General features: G+C 36.2%; 2 protein-coding genes across 2 annotated transcripts in view; one reads left to right on the top strand and one right to left on the bottom strand.

Annotated features, from left to right (window-relative positions):
- CERKL (CERK like autophagy regulator) overlaps positions 1–6,072 on the top strand; it is a gene marked incomplete at both ends in the record, with an annotated part of 50,318 nt that extends 44,246 nt beyond the window's left edge. The window contains 6 exon segments of the mRNA XM_084209057.1: positions 158–226; positions 540–565; positions 649–757; positions 3,698–3,794; positions 4,992–5,158; positions 5,991–6,072. Coding sequence (XP_084065183.1) covers positions 158–226; positions 540–565; positions 649–757; positions 3,698–3,794; positions 4,992–5,158; positions 5,991–6,072 — 550 coding nt within the window.
- Positions 6,073–7,424: 1,352 nt separating this feature from the next.
- The window catches only part of ITGA4 (integrin subunit alpha 4), a gene marked incomplete at its 5' end in the record, with an annotated part of 34,786 nt that continues 16,175 nt past the window's right edge, over positions 7,425–26,035 (bottom strand). The window contains 16 exons of the mRNA XM_084209056.1: positions 7,425–9,691; positions 10,540–10,659; positions 10,868–10,966; positions 11,496–11,615; positions 13,006–13,125; positions 13,338–13,445; positions 14,130–14,220; positions 14,852–14,938; positions 15,273–15,352; positions 15,786–15,884; positions 16,615–16,765; positions 18,961–19,037; positions 20,466–20,615; positions 23,192–23,346; positions 24,721–24,875; positions 25,216–25,261. Of these exons, the coding sequence (XP_084065182.1) occupies positions 9,599–9,691; positions 10,540–10,659; positions 10,868–10,966; positions 11,496–11,615; positions 13,006–13,125; positions 13,338–13,445; positions 14,130–14,220; positions 14,852–14,938; positions 15,273–15,352; positions 15,786–15,884; positions 16,615–16,765; positions 18,961–19,037; positions 20,466–20,615; positions 23,192–23,346; positions 24,721–24,875; positions 25,216–25,261 (1,751 nt within the window). The 3' untranslated portion in view covers positions 7,425–9,598. The remainder of the gene's footprint in view (positions 9,692–10,539; positions 10,660–10,867; positions 10,967–11,495; positions 11,616–13,005; positions 13,126–13,337; positions 13,446–14,129; positions 14,221–14,851; positions 14,939–15,272; positions 15,353–15,785; positions 15,885–16,614; positions 16,766–18,960; positions 19,038–20,465; positions 20,616–23,191; positions 23,347–24,720; positions 24,876–25,215; positions 25,262–26,035) is intronic.

Raw genomic sequence — 26,035 nt, 5'->3', positions numbered from 1 at the left:
AGACAGATTTAACTCAGATGTGGTGTATCTTACAAGATAAAGAGGAGATAAATTCTGTACATTCAGAATCTCCTAAAAATCATCTTAACTTTGATAAAAGTGTGCCTAACAGTCAGAATACTGGTTTACATCCTAGTAAATGTCATTACTTTTCTAGGCCAGAGGAATGTGAATTATCATTTCTCCCTCTACAAATTCCACAGGAAGACACTCCTGAGAAGGACAGGTAAGTAAAACTGACTCAAGCAATTCCAAAGTTACAGAAATGTGTCTTTGAAGAATAAAATTGTACACATTCTTTACTTTGTTCAAGTTTAATCAACAGGTGATACAATCTGAAAAAATATTTATTTTGACAACTGCAAACTTGTACATATTGTAAAGTGTTTCCTGTGGACTGTTATAGAGAATCTTATTACAAGGCAGTTTTCCACTCAGTATTATTGATTTTTTCAGTTCCAGTAATGTGCTACTTTTTTATAAATTATGTGTTGCTTAAATGTGCAAATGACTTCAATTTTTTTTTTTTTTCCTTTTAGAAAGAAAAAAGAGAGAATGAAAAAAGGTGAGTTTTTGCCTTCAGGATTTTTTAAAAGTGAACCATGGCTGATTAACTGGAGTAATATAGAATTACTCTGTTATATTTAGGTAGCAAGGATCAATGGCAGAAAACTCAGGGTCACTTCCTGAATGTGAGCATTATGGCAATCCCTTGTCTGTGTTCAATGGCACCAAGAGGCTTGGCACCTAATACGAGGTCAGTATGGGTTTAGAGAATTAGTCATGTCTATAAATTCTGACATCTTACCTTAAGACCTTGGCTTTTCCGAGAATATCAGCCTATGTTTAGGTAGTCTAGTCCCTCTGGACTGGGGGAGGGAGCATAGACTGCAGCAGACTCGATAATCCCAGCAATTGTAATCAGTTTTTGGATCAGGCAAATAAGGTCAAGCAGTCTAACTAGAATTATGAGTGGATAATTGCTGTGATTAAATTAGTTGGCAAGTCTGACTTAAGTAGTAGTCATGGAGCAGTCATCTGTCATAGGATTTGGCTTTATGGGGAAACTTCACCCTTGGATTTAATTTTATTTTTTCAAATATAAAAGTGACCCTTTTCTTTTTCTCTACAGCCAGCAAAAATGAAATATGAGTCTCTCTCATGTTATTAAGGGCTAAAGTTCACACTTGTCTTTCTCTTACTATTATTTTTTTGTTTGGTTTCCCTCAGAACTTGAGAAATGAACCTTCTACATGCAGGGTTTGGGGAAACAAAGGAGTATGTAACCTGGTTGTTGACATTGACTCATTCTGCCTTTAGCTCCTTGTTGAGCACCTGCTTTGTGCTGACCAAAGCAGTTCTTAGGTGGTAAATATTTGTACCTGTTGTATCCAGTTGGCAATTGAGCAGAATAGCAAGTACAGACTTTGTAGTTGTATGCAAAGTACAAAATGCTGCCTCAAAAAAGAATCCAGAGACTCGTGTGTGCATGAATGTGTACCAAAAAAACCCGACACTCAGTGAAATTAATGGAATGAGTCTCTTTTCTTTCATTAGATTGTCACTAGGTCAAATTGGAGAAGAATTGATGAGGTGTTTTTCTTCAAAATTACTGGCTTATTTAGTAGAATTTGACTTCTTGGAAACAATGTAGAACCAAATTATTTATGATTAAACTCTTAATGAGAAGTTTTCTTTGCTCCCAGGATCCTGCTAATCTCACAGTCCTCAAGATAGGGCTCAGATGCTGTCCCATCTTAGGAACTTTGTTCTGCATTTAGTGTTTTTATTTTCCAGTCAGTTGGAAAATTCTGATGAGAATTTTAGCTTTGCTTTCTCTTTCTATCTGTTCTTCCCCATTTCTCAGTGACAGGGAATTTTGTGACATCTCCATGCAGTTATTGCAGGTTTGAATGAGCTAGTTTCTCTCCCAGTGTAGCTGCTCAGTGGATCTCCCTATTTTTTTGGTAAGAATACCCCTTGTTCTTTCATCTCTTTTTAAAAATAATCTAGCAGTGTGGTCAGCTAGTAGAGTAGGAAGGGTAGACTCAAACAGGAACTTCCTTTGTCATAGTGAATAACATATTGACTGCGAGTCTTTTCAATATGGGAAACAAAAACATGGCACTGATGGTTAGAGACTCCAGACCCACTATGGAAGGAACTCGTGTAGGTTTCTTCTCTCTCTCCTGTTTTCCCAAGAGGTTTCTGCCATGTGAAGACATTTGAAGTGGGGTGCAAGCTTTGGCTGCTGCCTGTAACACCAGTTACACAGGTCTAAATTTGCAGAAATGTGTCCAGATATATTTAACTGTCTATGCTGTGTGAGCCCTGTGGGATGTCTTTTTCACAGCATAGGTGTTGTGCTTCACTGCAGATGGGGCTTTTTAGAGAACTAATGAGAATTCTTAGTCATTTCTAAAGATGAAAGGCCTCAGTGCTGAATGCCCAGTAGTCTGCTGTGCCCTTTTATTGAAACAAGTATGATAAGGAAGCAACTTTTTAAATGTCATCATCACTCTTTCCTGAATCAGCAAAGTACTGCTGTGCCAGGTGACTTGCTTAATGTTTATGTAACAATTACCCTCCCAGACAGTGCTGTTGCCACGGTCTGAGAACATTCCTGATGCAGCTGTCCAGGGGCTATCTGAACTATCCCTTTCAGGGCTGGTAGGCTGGATGTAATTTTGTTAAACACTCTTAAGATATTTTTCTAACATTGATGCCGAATGAATAAATAAATATATGTATGCATATGTGTGCAGAAGATAGGAAATATGCCATTTCTCTCCAGAAGGCAGTCTCAGCTGGGGTTGCCATGTTCATCAGATACTCTTGTTGAACACTGATCTGTCTCTATAACTCAAATGGGACTCAGGCATGGTTGCATGGATATTCCAGTTGCTAGTTTCTGTGCCCAGGTACATTCCATTAAGGAATGGGGGAGCTGACACTGGCTCACAGTCTGACCCCAGTTCTCAAAGATGCAAAAGTACCCATGGAGACTGGATACTGAGAGCCACTGAGCATCTGCACTGTGGGGGCTCTTCTTGTTTAATCTCTAGTACATGACTGTTTTATCTTGTAAAAAATTCTTAGTCCTTAATTTTATTTTGTTTTGTGAAGTGTATAAATAGAACTGTACTGAGAACTGCTATGAGAGTGGGAGTTGGAGATGGCAGCCTTTGTTAGGGCAGCATGGGTGTTGGTGGAGGGGTGGGGGAACCCATCTGCACTGGGTCTGTGCTGGGGGGGCTTCCATGCACCATGGCACTGTTTTCTGGGTACAGCTCTGCCTCGAGGCACTTATGGTAACTGTTACTTGTTGCTGGAGAGAAGAGTAAAAAGAGAAGTTTGTGATCCCTAATGTTTAAAAACCATCTGTTAAGTAGAAAAGCAAGCTTTTCTTAGATTATATGTATTGTATTCAAGAAATTATGGCTATTGATAAAGAACTAAAAGTTATTTTTACAATGTATGTTATAAATATATTGATGCTGAATAACTTCAGTGCATAATTTATATTGATCTATGGGGTGGGGGTCAGCAAAAAGATTTGGAAAACTATTGAGACTATCCTATTAATTTACTCTTGTAGGCTTTTAAAAATTTTTCTTTCTAATCTAGGCTATTGAAGAGCTTGCTATACTTCCAAATTAATGATGAAAGATAATTATCTTTTTGGTCTGCTTTTCAGGTTGAACAATGGAAGCATGGCTCTTATTGTTGTACAAAATACTTCTCGAACAGAGTTTATAAAGCATCTGAAAAGATATACCACTGCAAAAAATCAGGTACTGTTAATTTTTTTTCTGGTGATTATAAAAAGAACAGTTAATCGTGAAAGTAGACAAGCTGCAAGAGTTAATGTTAGCATCCTCGTAAGGAGACTTAGCTTCCTGTCAGAATACATTAGCCCCTTTTTAGCTGATTTTTTTTTCTTTTTTTAAATCACTAGACTAATACAGATTAGCCTATTTCAGTCCATCTGTTGTGGTTTAAATTGTGTTTGTGTTGTACCATAGTTTTATGGGTGTAAAGCTCGTTCCACCACAATAAGGAAATGTGTCTAAATTTTGTGTAGTACAGAGATGAAAAATGCAGAACTGTGGGGGCATCACACAACTCTGTCAGAATTTGGTAAAGTTGGTAATTTCAGCAGGTCATGGCATGCTGTGCTGGTAGCAGTGGGTTGTGAGTATTGATTTTTTGGCAGGTATGCATCCCATCTAGTTACAATGCTTGCAGAACTGTATTTCAAAATTGTAGTCATAATTCTGTCATGGAAGAGAAGAATGAAGCATTCAAACGCAGATCTTATTGCTGTCTAAAGCCCCACTGCATGGCCCAAGCACACTGGTACTCATTCAGGTGTTCTGCAATTATGTGAAATCACTTGAACAGGAAGGTTTGGGTTCGAATTCATCTACAGCCAGGGAGTTTGGGGGAGAGATGGGTGAGAATTCCAGATCACAGCCCTGTGGCTGAATTGAGGAAATAGCTTAAGCTTTCCAGTTACGCTCTTGGAGGAATGACTTGCTTTTCTCTCTGCCTTTGTAGTTACAAATCAGACAAGGAGATGTGGGCCCTCCTTTAAGCTTAAGACAACCATTTACTAGAATTCTAACTAGCCTGTTTTAGGTCAAGATGACTGGTAATGATGAACAGAGCACAGGAAACAATCTGCTTGGACTTTCACATATTCTGAAAGTATTTGGTATGTGCAAAATATACCCCCTTACCTGCAGGCTGAGTCCAGTACAGGAATACAAATGGAATACTATTTTTTTTTTTCTGAGGCACTATTTAGGATATAAAGAGCACGTTAATCTATAAGCACTAGCTGGAATATATAATGGCTCATGTGGTCAAAGCTTCAGTTAAATGTTCCTACTTAGAACAAAAAATGTGCCAGCTTTTTGATTTCAAGTAACCCATTTTGTTTCAAGCTTGTATCTTTTATTTTCATTTGCTGTCTGTATTTGTTTTAGTTCAATTTTCCCTTTGTTGAGACCTACACAGTTCGAGAAGTGAAAGTACAACCAAGGCTTAAAAGCAGCCCTTATGCCAAGGAAAATGTGTGTCTGAGTGCAGAAGGAAACTACCCTTGGAATATAGATGGAGACTTAATGAAGGAAGCATCAGAAGTTCATGTCCTGTAAGGTTCAGTATCCCATTGAGGGACCACATACCCATAAGAGATAGAGATGAGTGCTGCAATCTCAGATGTGTTACATCTCTGTTGAGCACAGATGGCACCAGAGTCAGGTGTTCTAAATGCCCCTACATAGAAGTGCTTGCACTGCAGGCTCTGGCCCTTCCACCATCATTTGGGCCTCTGCCTCGGCTGCCTTGTGTTCATCTTTGGAAAGGTTTGTTATAACTCGCATGGCCTTTTCATTCTGGTGCTTCATCAGCTTCCACTCCAGTTCTCTTCTTTCTTGTTACTTTACTACTTCTTGTTTCTTCTTTCCTGCTACTTTACCCTTCCATTTCTTGGAGAACAGATGTATATAATGGGTCTCCATGAGAAGCTCCTTTTGGGACAAGGATTCCTACTTGGAAAGCAGCATGTATAAGGTTAAGAAAAACGTGTAATTCTTCAATTGTGGAAAACTTAATGCTGCTTGAGAATAGTCTCCATATTCAGCATCTAGGAATGAGACTACAAATACATAGGAAATGGGAGGATTATCAGTGGAATTAAGTGGGCAGCAGCTCATTTTTCTGCAATGCACACAGGATTAGTTGAAGGCACACAGCTCAGAGTAAGTCTGGTATGTAAAATAAAAGGCAGATCATGTTGTAGGGTACAAAATTTATTCTTCTAAAGATGAACTGATAGGAATTGTCAAAATGTAGTTCACCCCGATTTATTTCCATAGAAAAGCTTGTACATATTCATTTTCCTTGCCAACCTCAAAAGCAGCACACCCATTGCAAGAGTTGATGACACCTGATTGATGAAGTTTGACTTCCTTGCTTCACAGGGTGCATCCTCAACTTATTGATCTCTATGGAGTGAACACTGATGATCTGGAGAGTTCCCAAGTGACGTGCAACTGCATATAGAAGGGACACACTGGAAATTCTGTAATAAGGAATCCTGTTCTCACCCCTATGCACAGCTTTCCAAGGTCTGGACTTGTCCTGATGTCAGTTGTAGCAGAAGCTTAATTGGTAAGGGTTAGGGTTTGTTCTAATTCTAGGTTTAAATTGTTATTAAATTATATATTTTTAGCAGGTTCTGTTTAACTGCATTGAAGGTCTTAGGCTTTAAAAAGAAAAAGTGAAAAATTATTGTATTGGTCTCTTACAAATTTGGGGGTTGAGATGTGTCCATCAGAATAGAAGAATTTTTTTTCCATTAGTCTAATTTTTTTAGATTGAGATACTTCTAAGTCTGCTGCTGCTGCAGCATGTTGTCAGGTAACTCAGTTCAGCACAGGGAAGAACCATTACCTCTGCTCACCAGCTCTAACTGAAGGATGGTGGCAAAATAAAAATGTATGCATTTATTTTTCTAATCAATTACTTCTATTTCTAGTTATGATTTTTTAATGTTGCCTTAATATATTTCTCTCAAAATGTTTCTAGTCAAATAACATGAAAGAATATATTGATGTCCTCTATGGCTTTCCTTTGTTAAAATATATTTTAAAAACTGCTCTTTGTATAAAATTAATATTTTCCTCTGTCTTAGAATTGAAACATTATTCAGCATAGTTTTTGTTGTTGCTGAGACTAAGGTTGTGATAAATAATTCAAGAGTTGACTTAATTTTTATAATTATATTGTAGGGCATAAAAATAATTTTTGAGCATTTGTTTTTTTGGTAATTTACTTAATATTGAAGACAATTATTTCAGAGGACAGCAAATTACGACTATATTTTTTCTGGGAACTGGCTTCCTTTGAGACGAAAAGTAGCAACCAAGTTTTGCCATTTGCAGGACCATGGATAAGGAATGTTTTCCTGGTCACTGCTCCAGGAATCAGAAGGCAGTGCACAAATGAAAGCTGCATTGGGTCAGGGCAAGAGTGAGCCGGTTTTGGTGCTTTCTTCAGGAGGCAGTTGAGTGTAATGTGAAATCCAGTCTTTGTATGATGTTGCTAAATCAAGGGCTTAAGTCTTTGGAAGAGATCTATAGCTACTATGATTTTAAATAGTTGTAAAAATTCTTATGTGTGATAAATACACAGGACTCAGCACTGCAGGTGAGGATTTGGCTCCTAAACCCAAGCTGTTGCCTGCTGTCCAAGTCACAGGGAGCAGTCTCCACTTAAAATTCATACTCTATCCCATCAAGTATTTTTAACATGCTAAGGCAATTCAAACTAAGCTTCTTTAAATTGTTTTAAAAGGCATTCCAGCAACATTCAGTAGATTTAACTTATTTATTAAATGAAATTTAACAAAAGAATTGAATTTGCAGAACAAACAGCATTCATCTGTTTAACTTGATTGGGGCTTTTTTTAATAAAATGCAGTTGAGTAATACTTTATAATCTTGCCACCAAGAGGACATTGTACATTCATTTTTTGTCAACCTGGTTTATAAAAGCCTCATAACTTTGCTTCATATCTTAAGAAAAGGCAGCCAACATATACATGTTAACAATCAAACCTGAATAGAAAGTGTACAATTTCCAAGGCATCATTATCACATGTACTGACTTATGTAAACTATTTCAAACATAAATAAAATGCTTTTGTTTCACTTCCTTGCATTGTTTGTACTCAAAAGAACATGAATGCTTCTTCCAGTATTTGAGGTATATTTTTCACAGTATGCTGTAATGTCAAGCTAATTTCTGTTCAAAGGTTTTTTTGGTTAAAGTGCAAAAATTCACTAAAGCCATTTGGAAGGTAAGCATTTTGGTACAGTTTTCACACAGATTTGCAAGAAAGTATTCCATTCTTGACATACTTTATTTTGACTTTTTAAAAAAATATATGCACATTCATTTGTCCTTGCACTGTAGATATTAGAGGAAAACATACTTTGGAGTGATCCACATCTTTGGCATCAAATGAAGTGAAAGGAAGATACAAAATAGTCCCAAATACATTTGAAATCTGTGGGCAACATGGCTTTAATGGCACCAAGCACTCGAGTAGCAGAAGTGCTTGCTGAAGGCACTTGCTGTGGGTGTGAGTTTCAGGCTAGCTCCCAGAGGATGGAGGGTGCAGCTTTGAAGCCTTTGTACAGGTGACATTCCATCCCCGGTGCGTTCACAAAGACATCCGAGCACAGCCGCACTCTGTCCTTCTGCCGCAATAAATTCTGTCACTGAAGAAGCTCAACGTTCTCCAGCTGCTCGGGGGAGCAAAGGAAGGTTTGTTTCCCTTGTGGCTTGTGCTGTTTCACCAAAGCTAGGTGGCAGTGCAAACTTAGCTAGCTGAAGAAACTTCCTGGAGTACAGAGCAGTGGTTTGATCCACGTTTCTGGTGAGTCCTTTGGCTGCTGAGGGTGCCTGTTTGGATGGTATTTATCTGACACCTTCCAAGAACCCAAGCTGCCTCTCCAAGTGACTTCCTTATTAAGTAATTTCTAAAGTACTTCATCTAAAGATAAAATATGGCCCATTATGGGTGGCAGTTGGAGTCTTTTGGGTATATGTGTCTCTCTGTTTTGGCAGCTGAGGCCTATCTTTTTTTTCAGGTTCTGGAAGAATGCCAGCACTAAATCCTATATTAAGTACTATAGAAAAATCTTCAAATAAATATAAATAAATACTTGCTTTAAAAAAAGCCCACATAGAAATAATTCATTGGAAAAGTCCAAAACCTTATGGCAGCACTGTCTGAGGAAAGGATGAAACAACTAATTCTATCATGCTTGCAAGTACCATGTTATGGATGGCTACAAATTATAATCTCCAATACTTTAATCTTTCTACAGCTGCATGTCCAGGCTACCCCACACAACTCCCTACTCTGAATTCACCCTTGGCCTTCCTGGTTCTGGCTTGCCTGTTTGTCTAAGTACCTTCAGTGATGTGGCTGTGCCTGTGAAGCCAAAGCTTACGAGGTTACCTGCAGAAGCCCAGAGCTTCTGAGAGCTGTTTTCTATGTCTGTGTGTCCTACTTACAGTCCTATGGGTTTGAGCTAATTTACCCTTGGTAAAATGCCAGACAAAGATGAGAGAGGATTTCTTCTGGAATGCCTGATCAAAATATTACTGAAACTTTAAAAATAATATAATAACTCATGCTAATGTGTTTGAGATCTTACTTTCCAGGATTGGCCAAAATTATTACTTTCTACAAATACTTCCTTTTGGTAAGTAATTCTTCTTCTCTTTATCTTTAGTGTTCTTCTGTCTGAAACCAGATATATATATACACACACACATATATATATATATATATGGCATTTCAAATATTACTGGGCGACTTCAGAACTAACTGGTTTACCATTTTCATATTAGAACAGTACTGTAAGGTGTATCCTCCATACAGTTCAAGGAAATAAAGCATGTTTTGTAAGAGCAAGTAAGCTCAAGACTTAGGTTTCTTGTTGCTGATGTTTCTCCTGTGAATTAATCTGAATTTTAATTTCTTCATTTTAAAATCAAATGTTTATTTGCCATCTTAGTCATTTTTGTTCCCACTTTTAAAACTCCAGCTGTCTCTTCTGTTCTCGTCTTCAGGGACCTGTTTGTATTTCCTTTTGAAGAAGCCAATCTGAAATACATAATTTGGAATCTGTTGTCAGCAAATCTTTGTCATCAAATCTAAACCATAAATGATTAATTAAAATAAAAATGCCTATGTATGGCATTTATGAAGTAGGGTATTTGCCAGTGCTTTGTCATACCAAGTAATCAAGTGTTACTTATCAATCAAAAAAGTAGGTTTGCTTTTCCTTCTTTTAGTTTTTGGGAGGCTAATGCTCTCCTGTATGGAGTAAAGACTTGGGCTTATGAACTTTAACAGTCCACAGAATCCAGTATTTTGAAAAATAAGGTAATAAAATTTATTTCTACATGTCCATGTAAAAATGATGGATGGAGAAAGTCTCCATGTAGGTAAAGAAGTTAACAATCTCTTAATCTCTTGTCAGAGGATCTGCATGCTTATTAGTTTTCTCTTTTACTTAGGCACAGAATTTTTTTTGTATTTATGTTGCAGTTTGAAATCTTAAACATTTTATACTGGTATGAAACCAAGCTTTAAACTATCAGTCATCATGTGTCAAGTGATATTAAATGTGGAGCACCATTGCACAAAAATGATCCATTTGATATCATTAAAATACATAAAGCATTTGCAAACATAAGATACCATATAAAACCTTGTAAAGGGATTTGTGGTGTTGAGCAACAGAAAATGTAGAACATGCAGAAGATGAAATGAAATTAAATGAAAAAATGGAGAAATTCTTTTGAAGAACCCCAAGTTACAGGAGGAATTATTTTTCTTTAGAAAGGATGTATCATAATAAAATGTTATTTATTCTTTAACCCAGATCCAAAAATCCTCCAACAGTATGAATTCCTGACTTGAAGCAATTAAGGAATACTAAAACCTACCTTCCATAATATAAATGAAAGAACCAATAACAAGGTAACACCAACTATTAAGCCAAGGGAAATAATTAGCACTGTAACATGGTATTTTGGCTTTTGGTGGTGCACTCCTTCCAAATAGACCTGAAAAACAGAAAATAAGCTTAGTGCTAACTGTTGGGGTTTTTTCCCTAATAGATACTAAAAAAATCTAGGAAAATTAATTAATTTTAAAAGTTATTAACACTATATTCTTTGCTGGTGTATAGGTATGTACAGAATTGTGCAATATTAATTGCTGTTACTTTTCTACTTTAACATGTTCATCACAAATTCATAAAAGAATTCTTACATATGCAACTTGCTTGTCCTTATGCAGTTCAATAACTTTTGCACTTTTTTCTGGCCAGGCTGTTGCTTTTACTTCAAACTTCAATACTGATGCATCATCCTGATTAAAAAAAAATAAATTAAAAAAAATCTATCTTTTAAAAAACAACTTTAACACACTGATTCCTGCCCAGCAAAAATGATAATACAGCTGCTGACATAACCAGAATCTCACACAAACACATAATGGTGCCTTTTCTGAGCACAAAACAAATTAGTACCAGAAGCTGGAATGAAGCCAGGTTGGATTTTACTTAAGTCCACATCCATGCTGCTTTTCTTAGAAAAATACAATTATGAGTTGAAATTAAATCCCCATCCTACATAACCCAGCCAGAATAGGCAAAGTAATACATACCATAAATATAAAGTGACAAACTAAAATACATATTTCTGTTTTTCATACATCACCTTGAGCCTTAGCATTGGCAACATCAAATAGGTTAAAACCTAGAAGATTTAGATTTAATCATCTTTGAATCATGTTTCACTGTTAGAAAACAAATACTAATACCTTGAATTTATATAAAGGGAATACTGCAAATATGCCTTGAAATATTCCCATCAAGTATGAAAAATTTATGTGTTACCATTTGTAGAAGTAAAGGAGTAGCCTCCAGATGCAATTGAACAGTTGCTTCTTTTCCACTTTCCATGTTTCCCAGCTTGCAATGTATTTGTAAGCAAAGGCTGTCATTTTTCATGCAGTACTGTACAAGGGAGGGAAAGATTAAAACATAACTTTATCAGCTATATAATCTTAGCCTTAAAGACAATAGGAACTGACTAAAACAAAAGGATTCAGGTTTATTCTTGAAAACTCAAAGTATAACTTGAGTTGTCATCCATCACTGTCATTCCAGAGGTGCTAAAGGTACAGTAACAGGAGACCAACCATAATTGTTACACAAAACACATGTCATTTTTATTAAAAATTCAGTTATTTTAAGACTGAAAAAGAACAAGTGTCATAATTTGTTTATACATCTAGGGTTTATTTTTACACTGTTATTTCAAATTAGCTTTTATCAATAATGATGAATGACAATAACTCTTTGTTATCCAGTGCAAACAGGGTAATTGGTTGATCCTTACATTTGTACACTGACGACTAGCACCACTTCACACAGCTTTGGAGAAGACAAAAACCCAAGGCTGTACATGATTATGTTTATTATATCTTTAACATGATCCTTTATCCAAGACTACCATGCTGAATACTGGTTGGACATTCTAGTGCAGGCTGTATCTCAGTCATTGGCTGATATTTCCTATAATGTGCTTACTTAAAACCCCCAAATTAGCAGTTTTTAAAAATAGGCAGGGGTTCTTTTGGTTTGTTTTTATTTTTTAAGATGGCAGATTAAATAATGTTGTACTTTATCAAAGACAAGGTGCAGGAAACAGACTTCCATGAGGACAAAGCCTCAGCAATAAAATAGCAGTTGTGGTTTGGACTGTGGAGTGGAGTGCCTGATCTCCAGCAGGTCTGTGAGCAGGAACAGAGGGATGAGCTGGAACAGGCCACACATGTATGGCACTCTCCCAGCCTCCTGCACAGTTTTAATTGCTTCCCAGCCAAATATGACTACCACATATTTTGTAATTCTTGACTTTCATTAACTTGTGTAATCTTCCTTGGAATTCAGTTATTTTTAACATTTGGTGTTTTTTTTTTACCTAGCTCCTGTTAGTTATGTTCAATGGCACTGTTTTGCTGAGGAAAAGACAATGAATATTTGATCTGCATACTTCATGTAATTAAAATGAAGCCTGTTTTCCCCTGATGCATCATTTTCTGTTTGTTACTGAATTTCCTCTGCCATTCTGCTTGCCCACTCATTCAGTTCCATACCCCTCTGGCAGTTTTCTGTAGGTGCCTGTCATCCACCCTGACTTCAGCAATGTGTCATTAATCAACTTTCTCAGCTCAGTTCTCACCCCTTTCACTAAAGTCACTTATGACTACCCTGAACTTACCACAGGTCCCACCACACATCCTTGGAAGGTGGCTCTGTCACTTCATTATATAAGATACACTCTTTTCTTAAGGCTTATTCATACAGTCATTTCCCACTGATGCCAAAAGACAGACCTTACCATGTGCCTCTTAGTAGGCTTTGAAAAGAAAGTGATGACATCCTTTAATATGTTTTCATTTTTTTCTGTTGCAGTACAGTCTCTGGGATATTTATTATAGGAGCAGTGTCCAGCTGTTGTCTGAAAAGAAATATAACATCATTATTAAAAATGTTAATTTTATTTCCAGAATTCTGAAAAAACGTGGGGCTGAAGATGATCCTGTTCTAGTTCACTCTGCTTCACCATGGATAGCAAATCCAACACAGACTGAGGACCTAGCTGACTTTGTTCTGCTTCTCTTTTTCATAGAGTTCATACAGCTACTAATACATTAAGTAGCCCTTGCTTACCTTGATGTCCAATGGGTTGAATAATTTGAAGTCCCTGGGTGGAAAAGCATTTGGTATCGTTATTTCCAAGCTGGTGTTTGGAGACATGCTTGGTCCTACACTGATAACCTTGTGGGGAAGAGTTGAAGAGTTCAACAGTTAAAACTTGGAGGGCAGCTATTCAGGGAACAAAACTGCACATATATAAATACATATAACTGCACAGAACGGGGTAGCAGCTGCTCTGTGTGCTGTCACCAAAGTGGATTGTGCTAGGAGTGTTAACATCTTGTTCATTCATTCTGTGGGCTTACTGAGCCCTTCCCTTCTCCAAAGCTGGTGAGTAAGTAGTGCTAATCTGTGATGAGTACCTGAGGTCATGCAGACTGCCTGCCAGGAGAGTATGCAAAAGGAACTCGGAGAGATTTGTGTCCAAACTCCTGCTTTTAATCCACTGAGGACAAGTTTCATGCTACAGGTATTCTTACAAGAAGCTCCTAACTCCTTTTTCTTACCATAATTCCTTTTGAAGTGTTTCTGAAAGGAAGAAGTGGCAACTCAGAACTGCTCTACCATTTTCAATCCTGCTTGTGTTAGGGAATTTATCTCTGATCACTCAGTGGAAGATTTGTCAGGCCAAAAAGTTTTCTAAGAGGGATTAACAGCAACTCCCCATCACTAATGCACAAAAATTACTCATGGTGCCCTTGTACTTTTAAAATTTTCCTTACTGACTGTCTAGACTATCATTAGATGCACTAAACATTAACCTTCAAAACAAGGATGACAGAGTTTACAAAGGAAAACTCTTACATGGAAAGTGAAGTTGATATTTTCCTTCATACATGTCACTGCTGAATCTTTCTCTTCTGCTCCATAAACAAATGAGGTAGGTGACACAAACCTACAAAGGTTTAGAAACTGTTAACAAACAGAATTCCTAAATATCATTAGCATAACTTTCTGCTTTATGCTACCTCCAGTAAGACTGGTTGTAAGAAAACACCCAAGTTTGCTTTAAAGTAAATCTAGGAACATAGAGTAGAAATCATCTGCCTTTGGAATAGAAACCCTCTACATTTGTACTCTTTCCTCTGAAAAAAGCAGATGAATCATAAAAAGTCACAAATCCTCACCAAAGGTACGCTCCATGAATGCCCCACAATAAACCCAGATCACGGTTCATATTAAGCAAGAAATCTGAGGATCTGCTATGCTCTGATTAAAGACATCTTTCTGGAAAAAATATTCTACTTTTTAAAACATGTTAGTCTGTTTAGAGACAAGTTTGAAGCACCACAGATACCAATGGCCTCACCTCACAGTACTGGAAAAAAACTCCTACAAGTGTCTAAGTCAGAGCCCAGGACAGCTGTGCCAACTCAGTCCCAGGATTTTTTAGCTATGTCACACTTCTGCTTAAAAGCTCAGTGAATTTAGAACAGTGACAAGAACTTAGAACAGAAGAAGAATTTAGACTCAGAAGAATTTAGAACAGTTGTGTGATGTGCAGGTAATACCAATAGGGGACTCACCCATGAGTATTTAACTCGATCTCATATTTTAGAGGTATAGGTAAAGTCAATGTGTTATCCAGCAACATGTTCCCATCTTCATTTTTACTACAAAAATGCAAAGAGAAAAATCTGTATTGAAGGCACCATCATAAGCTACACACTATTTCTGTAAAAAAAACTAAGCAGACCTTTCAGCTTATTAAAATAAAAATATTTAATTGGCAACAACTGTCAGGCATTAATGCCCCCCACATATTTTACAGGCAGAAACCTACTAATTATTTAAATATCTATCACCTATTTTTTTGGTAGTTTCTCTTGCTCTATTTGATTTGTAGCAAATTTACTTCCTTGTAATCCTGCTTTGCTAAGCCTTTTCAGTTATCTGTATTCCAAAGCTAGCAGTATTTTTCATTGAGCAATTTTTATTAGACTTTACCAGGTAGCATTAATGATGATGTTGAGGTCCTCATCTGCTCTGGTTAACGAGCTTGCATCCAAGAGGAAACTATAATCCAGCTGTAGAACAAATAAAATTTTCCTAATATGAAATGATAGTGTAAGTTGACACAGTTTCAATGCAAATATTTTATTATTTAGTATATTTTCATTAGAATTCCCTGCCCTAAAAAATTCAGAACTAAGGTTTTTTGTGCTTTTTATGTCTTCTAGTCCCTTTCTATTGACCTAACACATATGCCCATAGCATTAGTCAGCCCACTTGTCTAGGAGCCAAGCACAATCAGTCAATGCACAATACAAACACTGTTGGCCCTTAATGAATTATTCCAGGGAGTGTTTAAGCAATTAATTTAAAAGTAGCAGGAGAGATACAGATACCAACATGATAAGAGATGTTAGCTGGGAATGAAGATGAGATTTTTTCCCCCTATGAAATCCTCATAACATATTTAGGGTGTTCCTAAAGATAGGAACTCCATTTACAGCTTACCTTTGAGTTGTGATCCACGTATAAATGGCCAACACTGCACTCAAGTGTCACTGCATTAGTTTCTTTATCTAATACTGCACAATGTATCTGTTTTTCTTCCTAAAATAAAGGACAAGTTACTAATGATTAAAATACAAAGGTGGGTTTTTTTTTTTTCAGACACTTAAAATTACATGCACGCACTAAAATTTATAAATATATAACACACTAATATTTAAAAATATAAAATTTATATTTTCCTGAGCCAGGTGTTTGTTACTTCACTTATGCCAACATCCAGGACACCTATGACCACTTTAACATAACAGGTTATATTGATTATTGTATCAGCTACTTCATCTGCTTCTTGCTTTTACCGAAGCTAAGACCCACCCACGTTAAAAGCCAACTCACAAAGGTGGATCTGGGGATTCTACATGGAGAACAGTTATTTTTAAAAGGTGAAAGAGAGCACAATTAGGTTTATGATTTTTTATAAGCTTGTGTATTTGGGGAATATTCTATGAGATCTTTGTGATCACTGAAAACATGACCATCAGCCAAAAAGCCAGCTGTAACATCCTGAAAATAATTTAAAACTTTTTAAAAATTATTTATTTTAGTTGTTACTGAAATTATGTAAATCATCTGTATTGATTAAATCGCACTTAATTTAGGTAGCTAGAAGTCTAAGAATCTAAAAATTGATGTTTTGGCAGCTTTTGATGAAGGGTCATAGGTTCAGTATCTAAAGAAACTCAACAATTGATAAACATTATTTGAAAAACTCCAGGCTGAAAAAGAAAAAAAATCAAAGAATTACTGTTTGAGATTTTTTTTTTTTCCTTACCAATTCTAAAACTCGAATGTAATAAAGACCTTTAGGGATCTGAACATGGAGGAGAGTTTCATATGCATCATCTCCAACATTAAGCAGAGAAATGTTCAACAATAAAGTCTTCACACTTCCAACACCAAGGAACGTTTTCTTATCATGAGGCCTATAAAAAGAATTATAATGTAAATGGAAAGTAATTTTAGAAACAGCCTGTAGGCAAAGCTGCTCTTTTAGGTAGTTTCAGTTGGTTCTGATAAGGCTCAGCTGGAGATGTTAGGGAAGGCTTTGCTCAGTTCTGTTACTAAGGTATGAGACCAGTTATGTGATGGTCACCCCTTAAAGCCTGAAGTGGTTAATGAGGGAGCAAGGGAATTGTCATCAGTCCAGTTGTGCTCCTGGCCTTTACAAAGCAGTCCTTTCCTTTACAGGCCAGAATAGCAATGTATCACTGCTACAGTACTTTCAGACATTATTTCAACATTCACTCTCTGCACTCAAGATGTGGGACTGAGTTAATATGAAGAGGGGCATAGTGAACATGTCTCTCTTATGATCTATGTAATGTTCTGTATTCATGTTACAAGTACAGAGTAAACTTCAGCTTGACATTAAAGTTTAATTAAGACTTGCAGAAAGGGTGCCTAGAAATAGACATTTATCAGATATTCTGGCTCGAAACCAAAGCATTAGTCACTGAACACCTTTGGGAAAGAAGCTGGCACTTACAAAAGCAACAGAAGGCAAAAGCACTGCATAAGCAGATAGGTTCCAAGACAAAAGCAAATTAAAGAAAAACACAATGTTAACATTTTGGTAGCTTGTCAAGTTTAGGTTAAATTGGAACGTTGTTTTAGCACTTATATACCCACCACTCACTCCTCTTACCCACGTTAAAGCCGAGCTCATTAACAATATGCTGTCACAAAGATGCCTCCCAGCTTAACACACAAGTACACAAAAGCACCAGGTGCACATCTGGGACTACAACAAAGCTGAACTAGAGCTTTTCCCTGGTAATCATATTTCATTCTTCATTAAAAAATGCATGATGCAGACTAGAAACTTACAGAGCAGGCCAAAATCTAAGCAATTGAAACAAAACATGATAGTGTATACATGAAGACTTGCTACTCAGTAAATAAAGCGTTACATTGCCATCCCTATTTGATTTCATTCTTTTAAAGCCAAAGGTGTTTGCTCTGCTCTTCAAGGATAATGAATGCATTCTGTCAAGACAAAATAAATTATCACTTCACAGCTAACCAGTTTTTAATCGAGATTCTAGGGGCACAAGGTAATTTAAGGTGATACTTCACACTTTATCAAGATATTTAGACTATTTATTTACACTGCAAATCTGCTACTGGGCCTAATGTCAAGCAGATATATTGTAATCTGTTTTTCTTTCTTAGAGCTTGGAAATGCTTACAAAACTGCATTTCTAATGTCACAAATGAAAATGCAGCACAACCATTCTTTCTGAGAAGTTTATGAGTGTTTAAATAAAATAACCATCCAGCCTAAGAAAATTAAAGGACTTAAGACTCATGCTACAGGCCACAAGTTGAAGTGGGCAGAAAGATACTCATCTTACTCTGAAATCTATGAAGATGACAGCTTGTGCTCAGGATCACAGAGGTGGGATTAATCTGCATTAGGTGACTGTCAGCATCTTTTGATGCCATTTTAGGTTGTTCAACCTAGTATTTTGATTTAAGTAGAATCTAGAATCAACTTTAATAGTGATGAGTGACCCAAGAAAATCCAAGTTACATGTGAAATATCTAAATAGCTGAGATTCACAACAGCTACAATTCCTCTTTTCCTCACCTTTGAAATATATTCCTTATGTATTCCTTTGAAATATAATAATCAAAAAAGAAAAACGTTGTAATGATAAAATACAACTTAAAACAATTAAGTGTCTCTTTTATATAAGAATATTATATCTTCAGTTTTATACTGCTGATTGAGACTTCATACAGTGCAAGTACACTATATCCAGAAAGAGCAGCAGAAATAACCAATAGCTTGTCAATTTTACAATTTTAGTTATGATGTCAGCATATTGAGTATGCATTGTGCAGTGTTATCTTAGCCCAGTTATATATGAAGTGTAGAACACAAATTTATGGTTTTTAAAATTGTATTTTTTGAGCTGTAAAATCTTCTAGTTATGCAGTAGCAATTCTTCAATCATACAGATTTCTGGTACATTTTCTAGAAGATTTATGATTTACAAAAGATCAAAACACAAAATATCTTTGTTCTTTGATCTTTGAACAAAAGATCAAAGAATAATTTAAATAAAATCTTACTAATTCTTGTCCAAAAAAATGAAAGCTACATTATACTTACTTTAGAAAAACAACTTTTCCAGAAACTCTCAAGTCAGCTGAACAATTTTCTTGGGAGCAAAATCTTGCAAAAATAAACTGTAAAAGCCAAAATAAAAAAAATTTAAAAAGGCACTTCAGAGTCTTATGCTTCCAATAGTGAGTAACAGTATTTCCAGAGAAAGAAACCCATCACCTAGTAACTAAGCACCAGGAAGAGTCTAATAGCTCTTACTGCTAACATACAATTCAATCAGGCTATGATTTTCCATTTTCCAAACACATTCTGTGCATCCAGAGTAACAGTGAAGAGGCTTTCCAGACTCAGTCTGTCACAGTGAAACCTGTGGGTGTATGTTCAGACAATTTTTACAGCACTACACCAGGAGGGCAGAACGTTTTAGAAGATCCAGAACTGATGTCTGTGCAGTGTCTCCTGTAATACAGCACATTAATTTTGCAAGAGTTTAATTACACAAGCCTGACTTATCCTACTGTTAGAAAGGTTTGATGAGAGCAGAGACACCATGAGTTGCAGGTGTCCATGTCTTGGTTATCAGCAATGTTATAGAGCCCATTTCTGTCACTGTATTCAACATCACCCTTTCTTTCTTTCTTTCTTTGTATCTCTGATGTTTCTAAAAATTTTGAATGAAAATGAGAAGTCAAAGCATGTCATTTAAAAGAAGCTCTTACATGTCTTGGGAGTTCTGATGGCCAACTGTATCTCAGTTACAGAAATCACAGAGAAACTGAGTTGGAAGGGACCCATCAGGATCATTGAGTCCACTCCTGGCCCTGCACAGGACATCCCCAAGAGTCACAGCCTGTGCCTGAGAGCATTGTCCAAACACTTCTGGAACTCAGGCCTGGTGCTCTGACCACTTTTCTGGGGAGCCAACCATTGTGAAAAGTTAAAAATTCAGCACATTCTGACTTTCACTAAAGTCAAAGTCTCTTAATAAGTTGGGATTTTTTGGGAAAAAAGGTTAATTTCATAATTACTAAAGGATAAAGTATATACTCTTTCTTTCCCCTCACAGACTTGAAAACCTGCAGCACCTTTACAGAATTAATATCAATACTTCAAGCAATATCAACACTTCAAGATTAATACCAACATGATATTGTGTATTTAACACAGAAATAATTTTAAAGTACAATTTTATATTGGAAAGTGATTCATACTGTGTACTTGAATGGATATTTCAAAGAGTGAAATTCATATATGGGTTCTGAGATGTATAGTACTATTTATGCTGGCAAGTTCTGTGCACATTCCTTCTTTATTTTTAAATCATAATACAGATGGTATACAAGTTCTGCAAAGATTATTTTTTTAGCAAAAAATGAGGCATTTTTTTAGTATTCTGGTTTATTAATTAATATCAAGATATAATCCCTAGGTGTAGGTCTGGAAAATGCATTCTTTTGCATGCTATGAATCCGTGAAGCTTTTTTTAACTGGAGATTAAAACATGAATATCTACTCACTGCATTGGAAAAAAAGAGAACTCATACACTAACCTTGCTTTTTATAACATCTTTTTCTTTCCTGCGTTGGAGAACAGGCTGAAGTGGTGAAAATTCTTGAACATTTCTTTTCTGTAGAATATGATGCCCCAGATGATAACTCGCTTCAACATGTACAGGAGTCAAGATATCCCTTACATCTTTCTACGAAAATTGGAAACCTAATGAGTTAATCATATAAGACAAAACATGTATGCTTATGTTTTAAAGTTACAAGGTTGCCCAGAACTCCCTATAACAGCAAAACCTATTTTTCACATGTAAAATAATTTCTTATTGCTAATATACTTTTCCAGACATCTTTGTTGCTGAAGGAGGCAATCAGGAATACATAAAAGCATAATATGTTCAATGACAGTGTCAGTCATTTCAGAATGGATGATTCTTCTATGATAAGAAATCTTACTGAAGAGCAAGCCTACTTCTGTCAATAATCCTGCCTCACACACCTATGCAAGGCTGCACTGCCCAGGTAGAAAAATAGGCTAAGTTGGCTGAAATGAAGAAAGGTAACCAGTGGAATGAGACCAGAGAAACCCAGTGGGTATTTACATACAAAATCAAAAGGAGTTCTCCCACAGTACAACCAAATCAGCTTGTGACTGCATTTTATTTTTCTTCCCCTTTATTTCCCATTCTGTATTAAGAAGATTGAACTCCCCAATAAATGACTATTTTGCACATGAAGCCTTGCCTGCGTGGGAATGTTCAGATCAGAGCCCCAACTACCTACTTGTGAAAACTGAACAGCTTGAAGCACTAACAGTAGCAACCTGATTAAATTACTCCCTAAGTGTAGGGGATAGACATACACTGATTGTCCTTCCACATGGCCACTGTTTTAATTCTTATCTGCAAGCTTGTGTTGGCCAAATCACATATTATCTAATTTGTAATAATTTTCCACAAGGTCTTCTCTGCATCTGCTTTATATTACTTTCATTGTACTAATTAGCTATTAATTAGCCTTTACTCAAAATACATAAAATTTATATTGTCTCTTGCAAGGGCTGCACTTGACAGACATTCACACTTAACTTTAGGAGCTTTATACAAGTACAGAAACCTCAGTGGGTGGAAGGAGATGCTTATAATGCTATTAATTAAGAATTGAAGAGAAAAGTGAATTCTATGGAGGAAAAAACCCCTAATGATGAATTATAGAAAGTGATGAGAAAAATCAATTCCTTCCTCCTACACAAATACCTGCTAAAGCTGGTACAGCAATCTGTACAAGGTCAGCTGTCAATCACATCTCCATTAGTTTACCAAACTCTGATAAAATAAGTGGCAATTTGCCATTGCTCCTGTGAGCAACATTCACTTAGGTGCAACTATCAGTTGAGATGCATCTGGGAAATTTTCCAGTAGGTAACATAAGCTTTCCTTTCTACCCTGAAGCTTTATGATGAAGAATTGGCTTCTAATCATGTCACAAACAAAAAATAAGGGAAATCAAGGAAGAAGAAAAATACACTGAAGAATAGTTCCCTGCAGGATTTTTTTGTAGCTGTAGAAAATAAAATTTATTTTCCAGCCTATTTGCAGGATCAACTGCGTCAGTCACCTTGATAGATGTTTGTTTCAAAAGGTCACAGAATTGCTACCTTGAGGATTTCAAAGAAAACGTTAGGCAAACTAGTCCATTATTTTATTGCCCTTATTTCCCCTTACATCTAAATAGTCCCTTTCTTCCCTCCTAGATAAGGTCTGACAGGAGAGAAATCTGTTTTTTCTGAGTTTAATAAAATGTGGCTCCTTTGTGTCCACTGATTTTTATTGTTTGTTGTGGTTTAGGATTTCCAAGTTTTTCCAAAATTTTTGTTTTGGAGGACAAGCTTCTAAGATGTTTGATAGAATAAAAGTGATTAATCTTTTCTTACTAATTGAATGGCGTTAAAAATATTATATCCTTGTTCTGATTACAGGTTTTATTCCCTTTTCAAGACAAGTCCTCATTCATCTTCCAGAGGGACAGGTCATGCACGAGTGCTCTTCCTACCCCATTCCCACCTTCAGACTATGGGTGAGAGTGCTGCATTCCTAAAAGGGAAGAAATCAAGCAAGCCCAAGCAATGCTCTTCTTCAAACCCTGCTAGCCTTTGGCTCCTTGCAGCAAATTCACAATGCACATCACACTATAAACCCTGAACTACAGACTTTTCTAGCAATCATCTTCATTTCACTTCCTATGGCTCAAGAATAAGTTCTTTCCTTTTTAGCTGAGTCTACTTTATCTTCTCACAATAAAAACAAAAGCAAAACCATACACATGTTCTTTGATATAGTTACAGATGACAAAACATAAAAATTACAAGTTTTAAGACTTTGCATTAAGGAGCACACAAGAAAGTTCCATCAGAAATGTTCAGCAGAATATGAATGCTGTATTCATGGTTGCTCCAAAACAACCTCAATCTATATATGATCTGTCATCCATAAAAATGAAACAATTTCAAGAATGTTCAAGGTCCAACCTAATCAATGTGGTTATTATTATTATTATACATCTCACCAATGTAAGAGGTAGCAGACCTACTGACTTCTTAGAGAAAGCATCAGAATGAAAACATATTAACTGTGGAAGTTCTGAATACAAATATTTTACTTCCAAAATTATGAGATGCAATTATAAACAGAATAGCTTCTTTTGCAGCAGGTCTGCTTTTCAAAGGAGAACAAAGGATTTACAAGACAACACATACTGAAAACTACATTACCCTCATAAATGCTGAATGATCTTTGCAGGCAGTAATATTGCTGTAAATCTTTACTTTTCCTGAGATTGTATCATGTGTTCCATTGGAGGAAAAATAAAATCTTGCTTGTGTATCCTCTTTTCTGTTCACGTCAACGCTCAGATTATAAAGCAACACTACAAAATAAAACCCAGGGAAAATAAAGATTATAAATCTTTAAGTGTTGCAATCTTAATGAGTTTATGGTAGAAACTACAATTTCTGACTCACTTCCATAAGTATATTTTGTAAGATCCATTTTAAAATGCTCTGCTTAAAAACACTGACATAAATCCATACTAGGATAAACTTCTAGTACCCTGAAAATTGCTTCATGGCTGTTCCTCAGTACATGCATTTATATCAGGGATAGTTTATCAAGTTGTATTTATATTTTCTACCCAAATCTATTTATAGAAAACCCACTTCAGTTATTTACAGGGCTGACAGTAACTTACAACAAACACTTAAGTCAACTAACACTGACAAATATTGTTTAACTTCACAGTTTTTTCTATTTAAGTTAGCATGAATTGCTATGGTAACAAGTTGCAAACAAGTTTCAGAGCATTAGAGATCTATTAGTTCTAATTTTTTGCCAAGGGGTAGGTTGTCTACAATTTCTACTAGTACTTTTTTAAATTAAAAAGTCTTGTACACAAAGTCCAGCAAGGGTAACCCAGTCTGACTGCTCATCTTTCAAAATGAATATGAGTTTCAAAAGTTCTGACAAAGATCAAAAGACACATAACTTTACAGTTCATCACTGCATGTGTTCTCTGTAACATGCTCCCTAAGGTCATTGTCTGTTCTCACCCAGAAGAGTTGAGCAATTTAATTTTATATACCATGTACTTGCGGGGCTGTTTGCAGTTTACAAATAGCACATGACAAGTAGGTTAAAAGCACTCAGGCAATACAGTCAAATTTAGACAGCAAATTATGTTAAATTAATTCACCATGAATATTCCCTCTGAAAGACACCACTTCTAGCAATACCAGTTTTTTGCCAAAAGCAAAATATGCATTCTATAAAATACAAGATTTATTTTTCAGTAATTTTGGTGGGACTCCTTCTCTTTCACAAAGTGCCCCACGATGGTATGATCAGCTGCTTGAGCTGGTTTGTGAAGGAATGTTTTCTCTCTATTGCTAAGTGGAAGGCAGCATCCTCCAGCAGTCCCATCTGGTTTGGTCCATGCCTGAGAAGATTGCTGTTAGAGGACATCTACATATCCCCCTTTTAATGCTGCTGTCTCTCCAAGTAACTCCAGCAGTTCTAGCAGGGATGTGCTGTTATTCCAAATTGAACAGAAGTGTAATGGCCTGATGTTATAGGGTAATCATGATATAAAATAGGTATCCATGATATAAAAAAGGTGTCCATGTTTTCAGCTTTTCATTTGATACTGAAGTCAGATTATTGGTCTATTAAATACCAGCAGCATTATTCTGTAAATAGGTGCATTTAAAATCAATACATATAGTGGATTATTTTTCCAGTAGCTTACCAATATAACCAGGTACCTCTCGTCCTCTATAGGCAAAGCATATCTTCAAATTCATACAGGTGGCAGGCTGCTCATTTTCCATGCAGTCTAAATTAGTTCGATTTATTGAATTAGAATGTTTCAAAGAAGCTTCAACAATTATCACTGGTTTTGTTCTAAGAATAGAAAAGAGTAACATAAATAATGTTCAGATACAGCTTACAGAATCTCTGCAAAAACTAACCATCCCTGACAATCTATTTTCATATTTTAGAATTATAATTTTAAAGTTATCTGCATTTTTTATTTTTACATCAAAAAGTAACAAAATTACATTTTCATTTTTTCAACGTGTCTACTGAAATGTTTCATTTGTAGAGGCTTCTAGAGCCTAATGAGTGAAGATACCAAGAATATAATGAGGTTAAATTAAACTGCTGAGTTTTAATAAATTCCACTAAAAAAATAGAGATAAATTGTACAGTCTTCAAAAGTACTGAAACGTAGCAATCTCACCTCAGCACCACAGCAGAATCAGAGAAAAATGCACCAACTGCTACATCTGCACAAAAAGAATGTATTAATAAGCATAATTTGTCAACAGGAATTACTTAGGTACAAGCACTTTATAGCATATTCACCTTTTGGTGAATATTAAGACACCATTTGCCCTTTATTTACAAGAAGGGATATTCAAAGACAGCTCCTCAAATACTTGTGCACTGTCCACAAATGCTGCATGCTAATTTGCTGGACTTGCAGATACTGATAATGTGATGATTGGACTTCTATTCTACACTTAAGTGGCTGATAGTGAAGGACAACTCAGCTAAGTAGGAGATACTTGCCTTCTTCTCCTTCCAGATATTCATGCACATGCACATCCAGATATTGCTATACATGCACATACATACTGGGTTTTATTTGTATAACTGATTTGCTTATGTCTATTATATGTATGAGATTATACATAGACACAGAGAGAGAGAGAAAAGTATTTCCTTTATTCCAAATGAACTGAAACCTATTCATGCAAGAAGAAAAGAAACAGAGACAGTACACATACCTCTCAAATGAGGTATTGTGAGGCAAAAGTGAATTGTCAGATGACTAAATGATACAAGGGTCTGAGGATGTGACTGCCAGATTAGTAACCAACACTGACCTGTGAGCAGTAACCTGCCCTTTAGGCCAGCATTACAAAATAACCTGGATAACGTTTCTGTGCACAGAGCCAGAACACACAACATGGCAACTTTGTGCTTTTACACCCCCAAGAGCAGGACAGACATACCTGACCTGACCTAAGACTTATCTGCAAAATGTCAAAATGTTT

The sequence above is a fragment of the Fringilla coelebs genome, assembly GCF_963513975.1.
Source record: "Fringilla coelebs genome assembly, chromosome: 7".
Classification (NCBI taxonomy): domain Eukaryota; kingdom Metazoa; phylum Chordata; class Aves; order Passeriformes; family Fringillidae; genus Fringilla; species Fringilla coelebs.
Note: the sequence above shows the minus strand (reverse complement) of the source record. Positions and strands in the feature narration are given on the sequence as shown.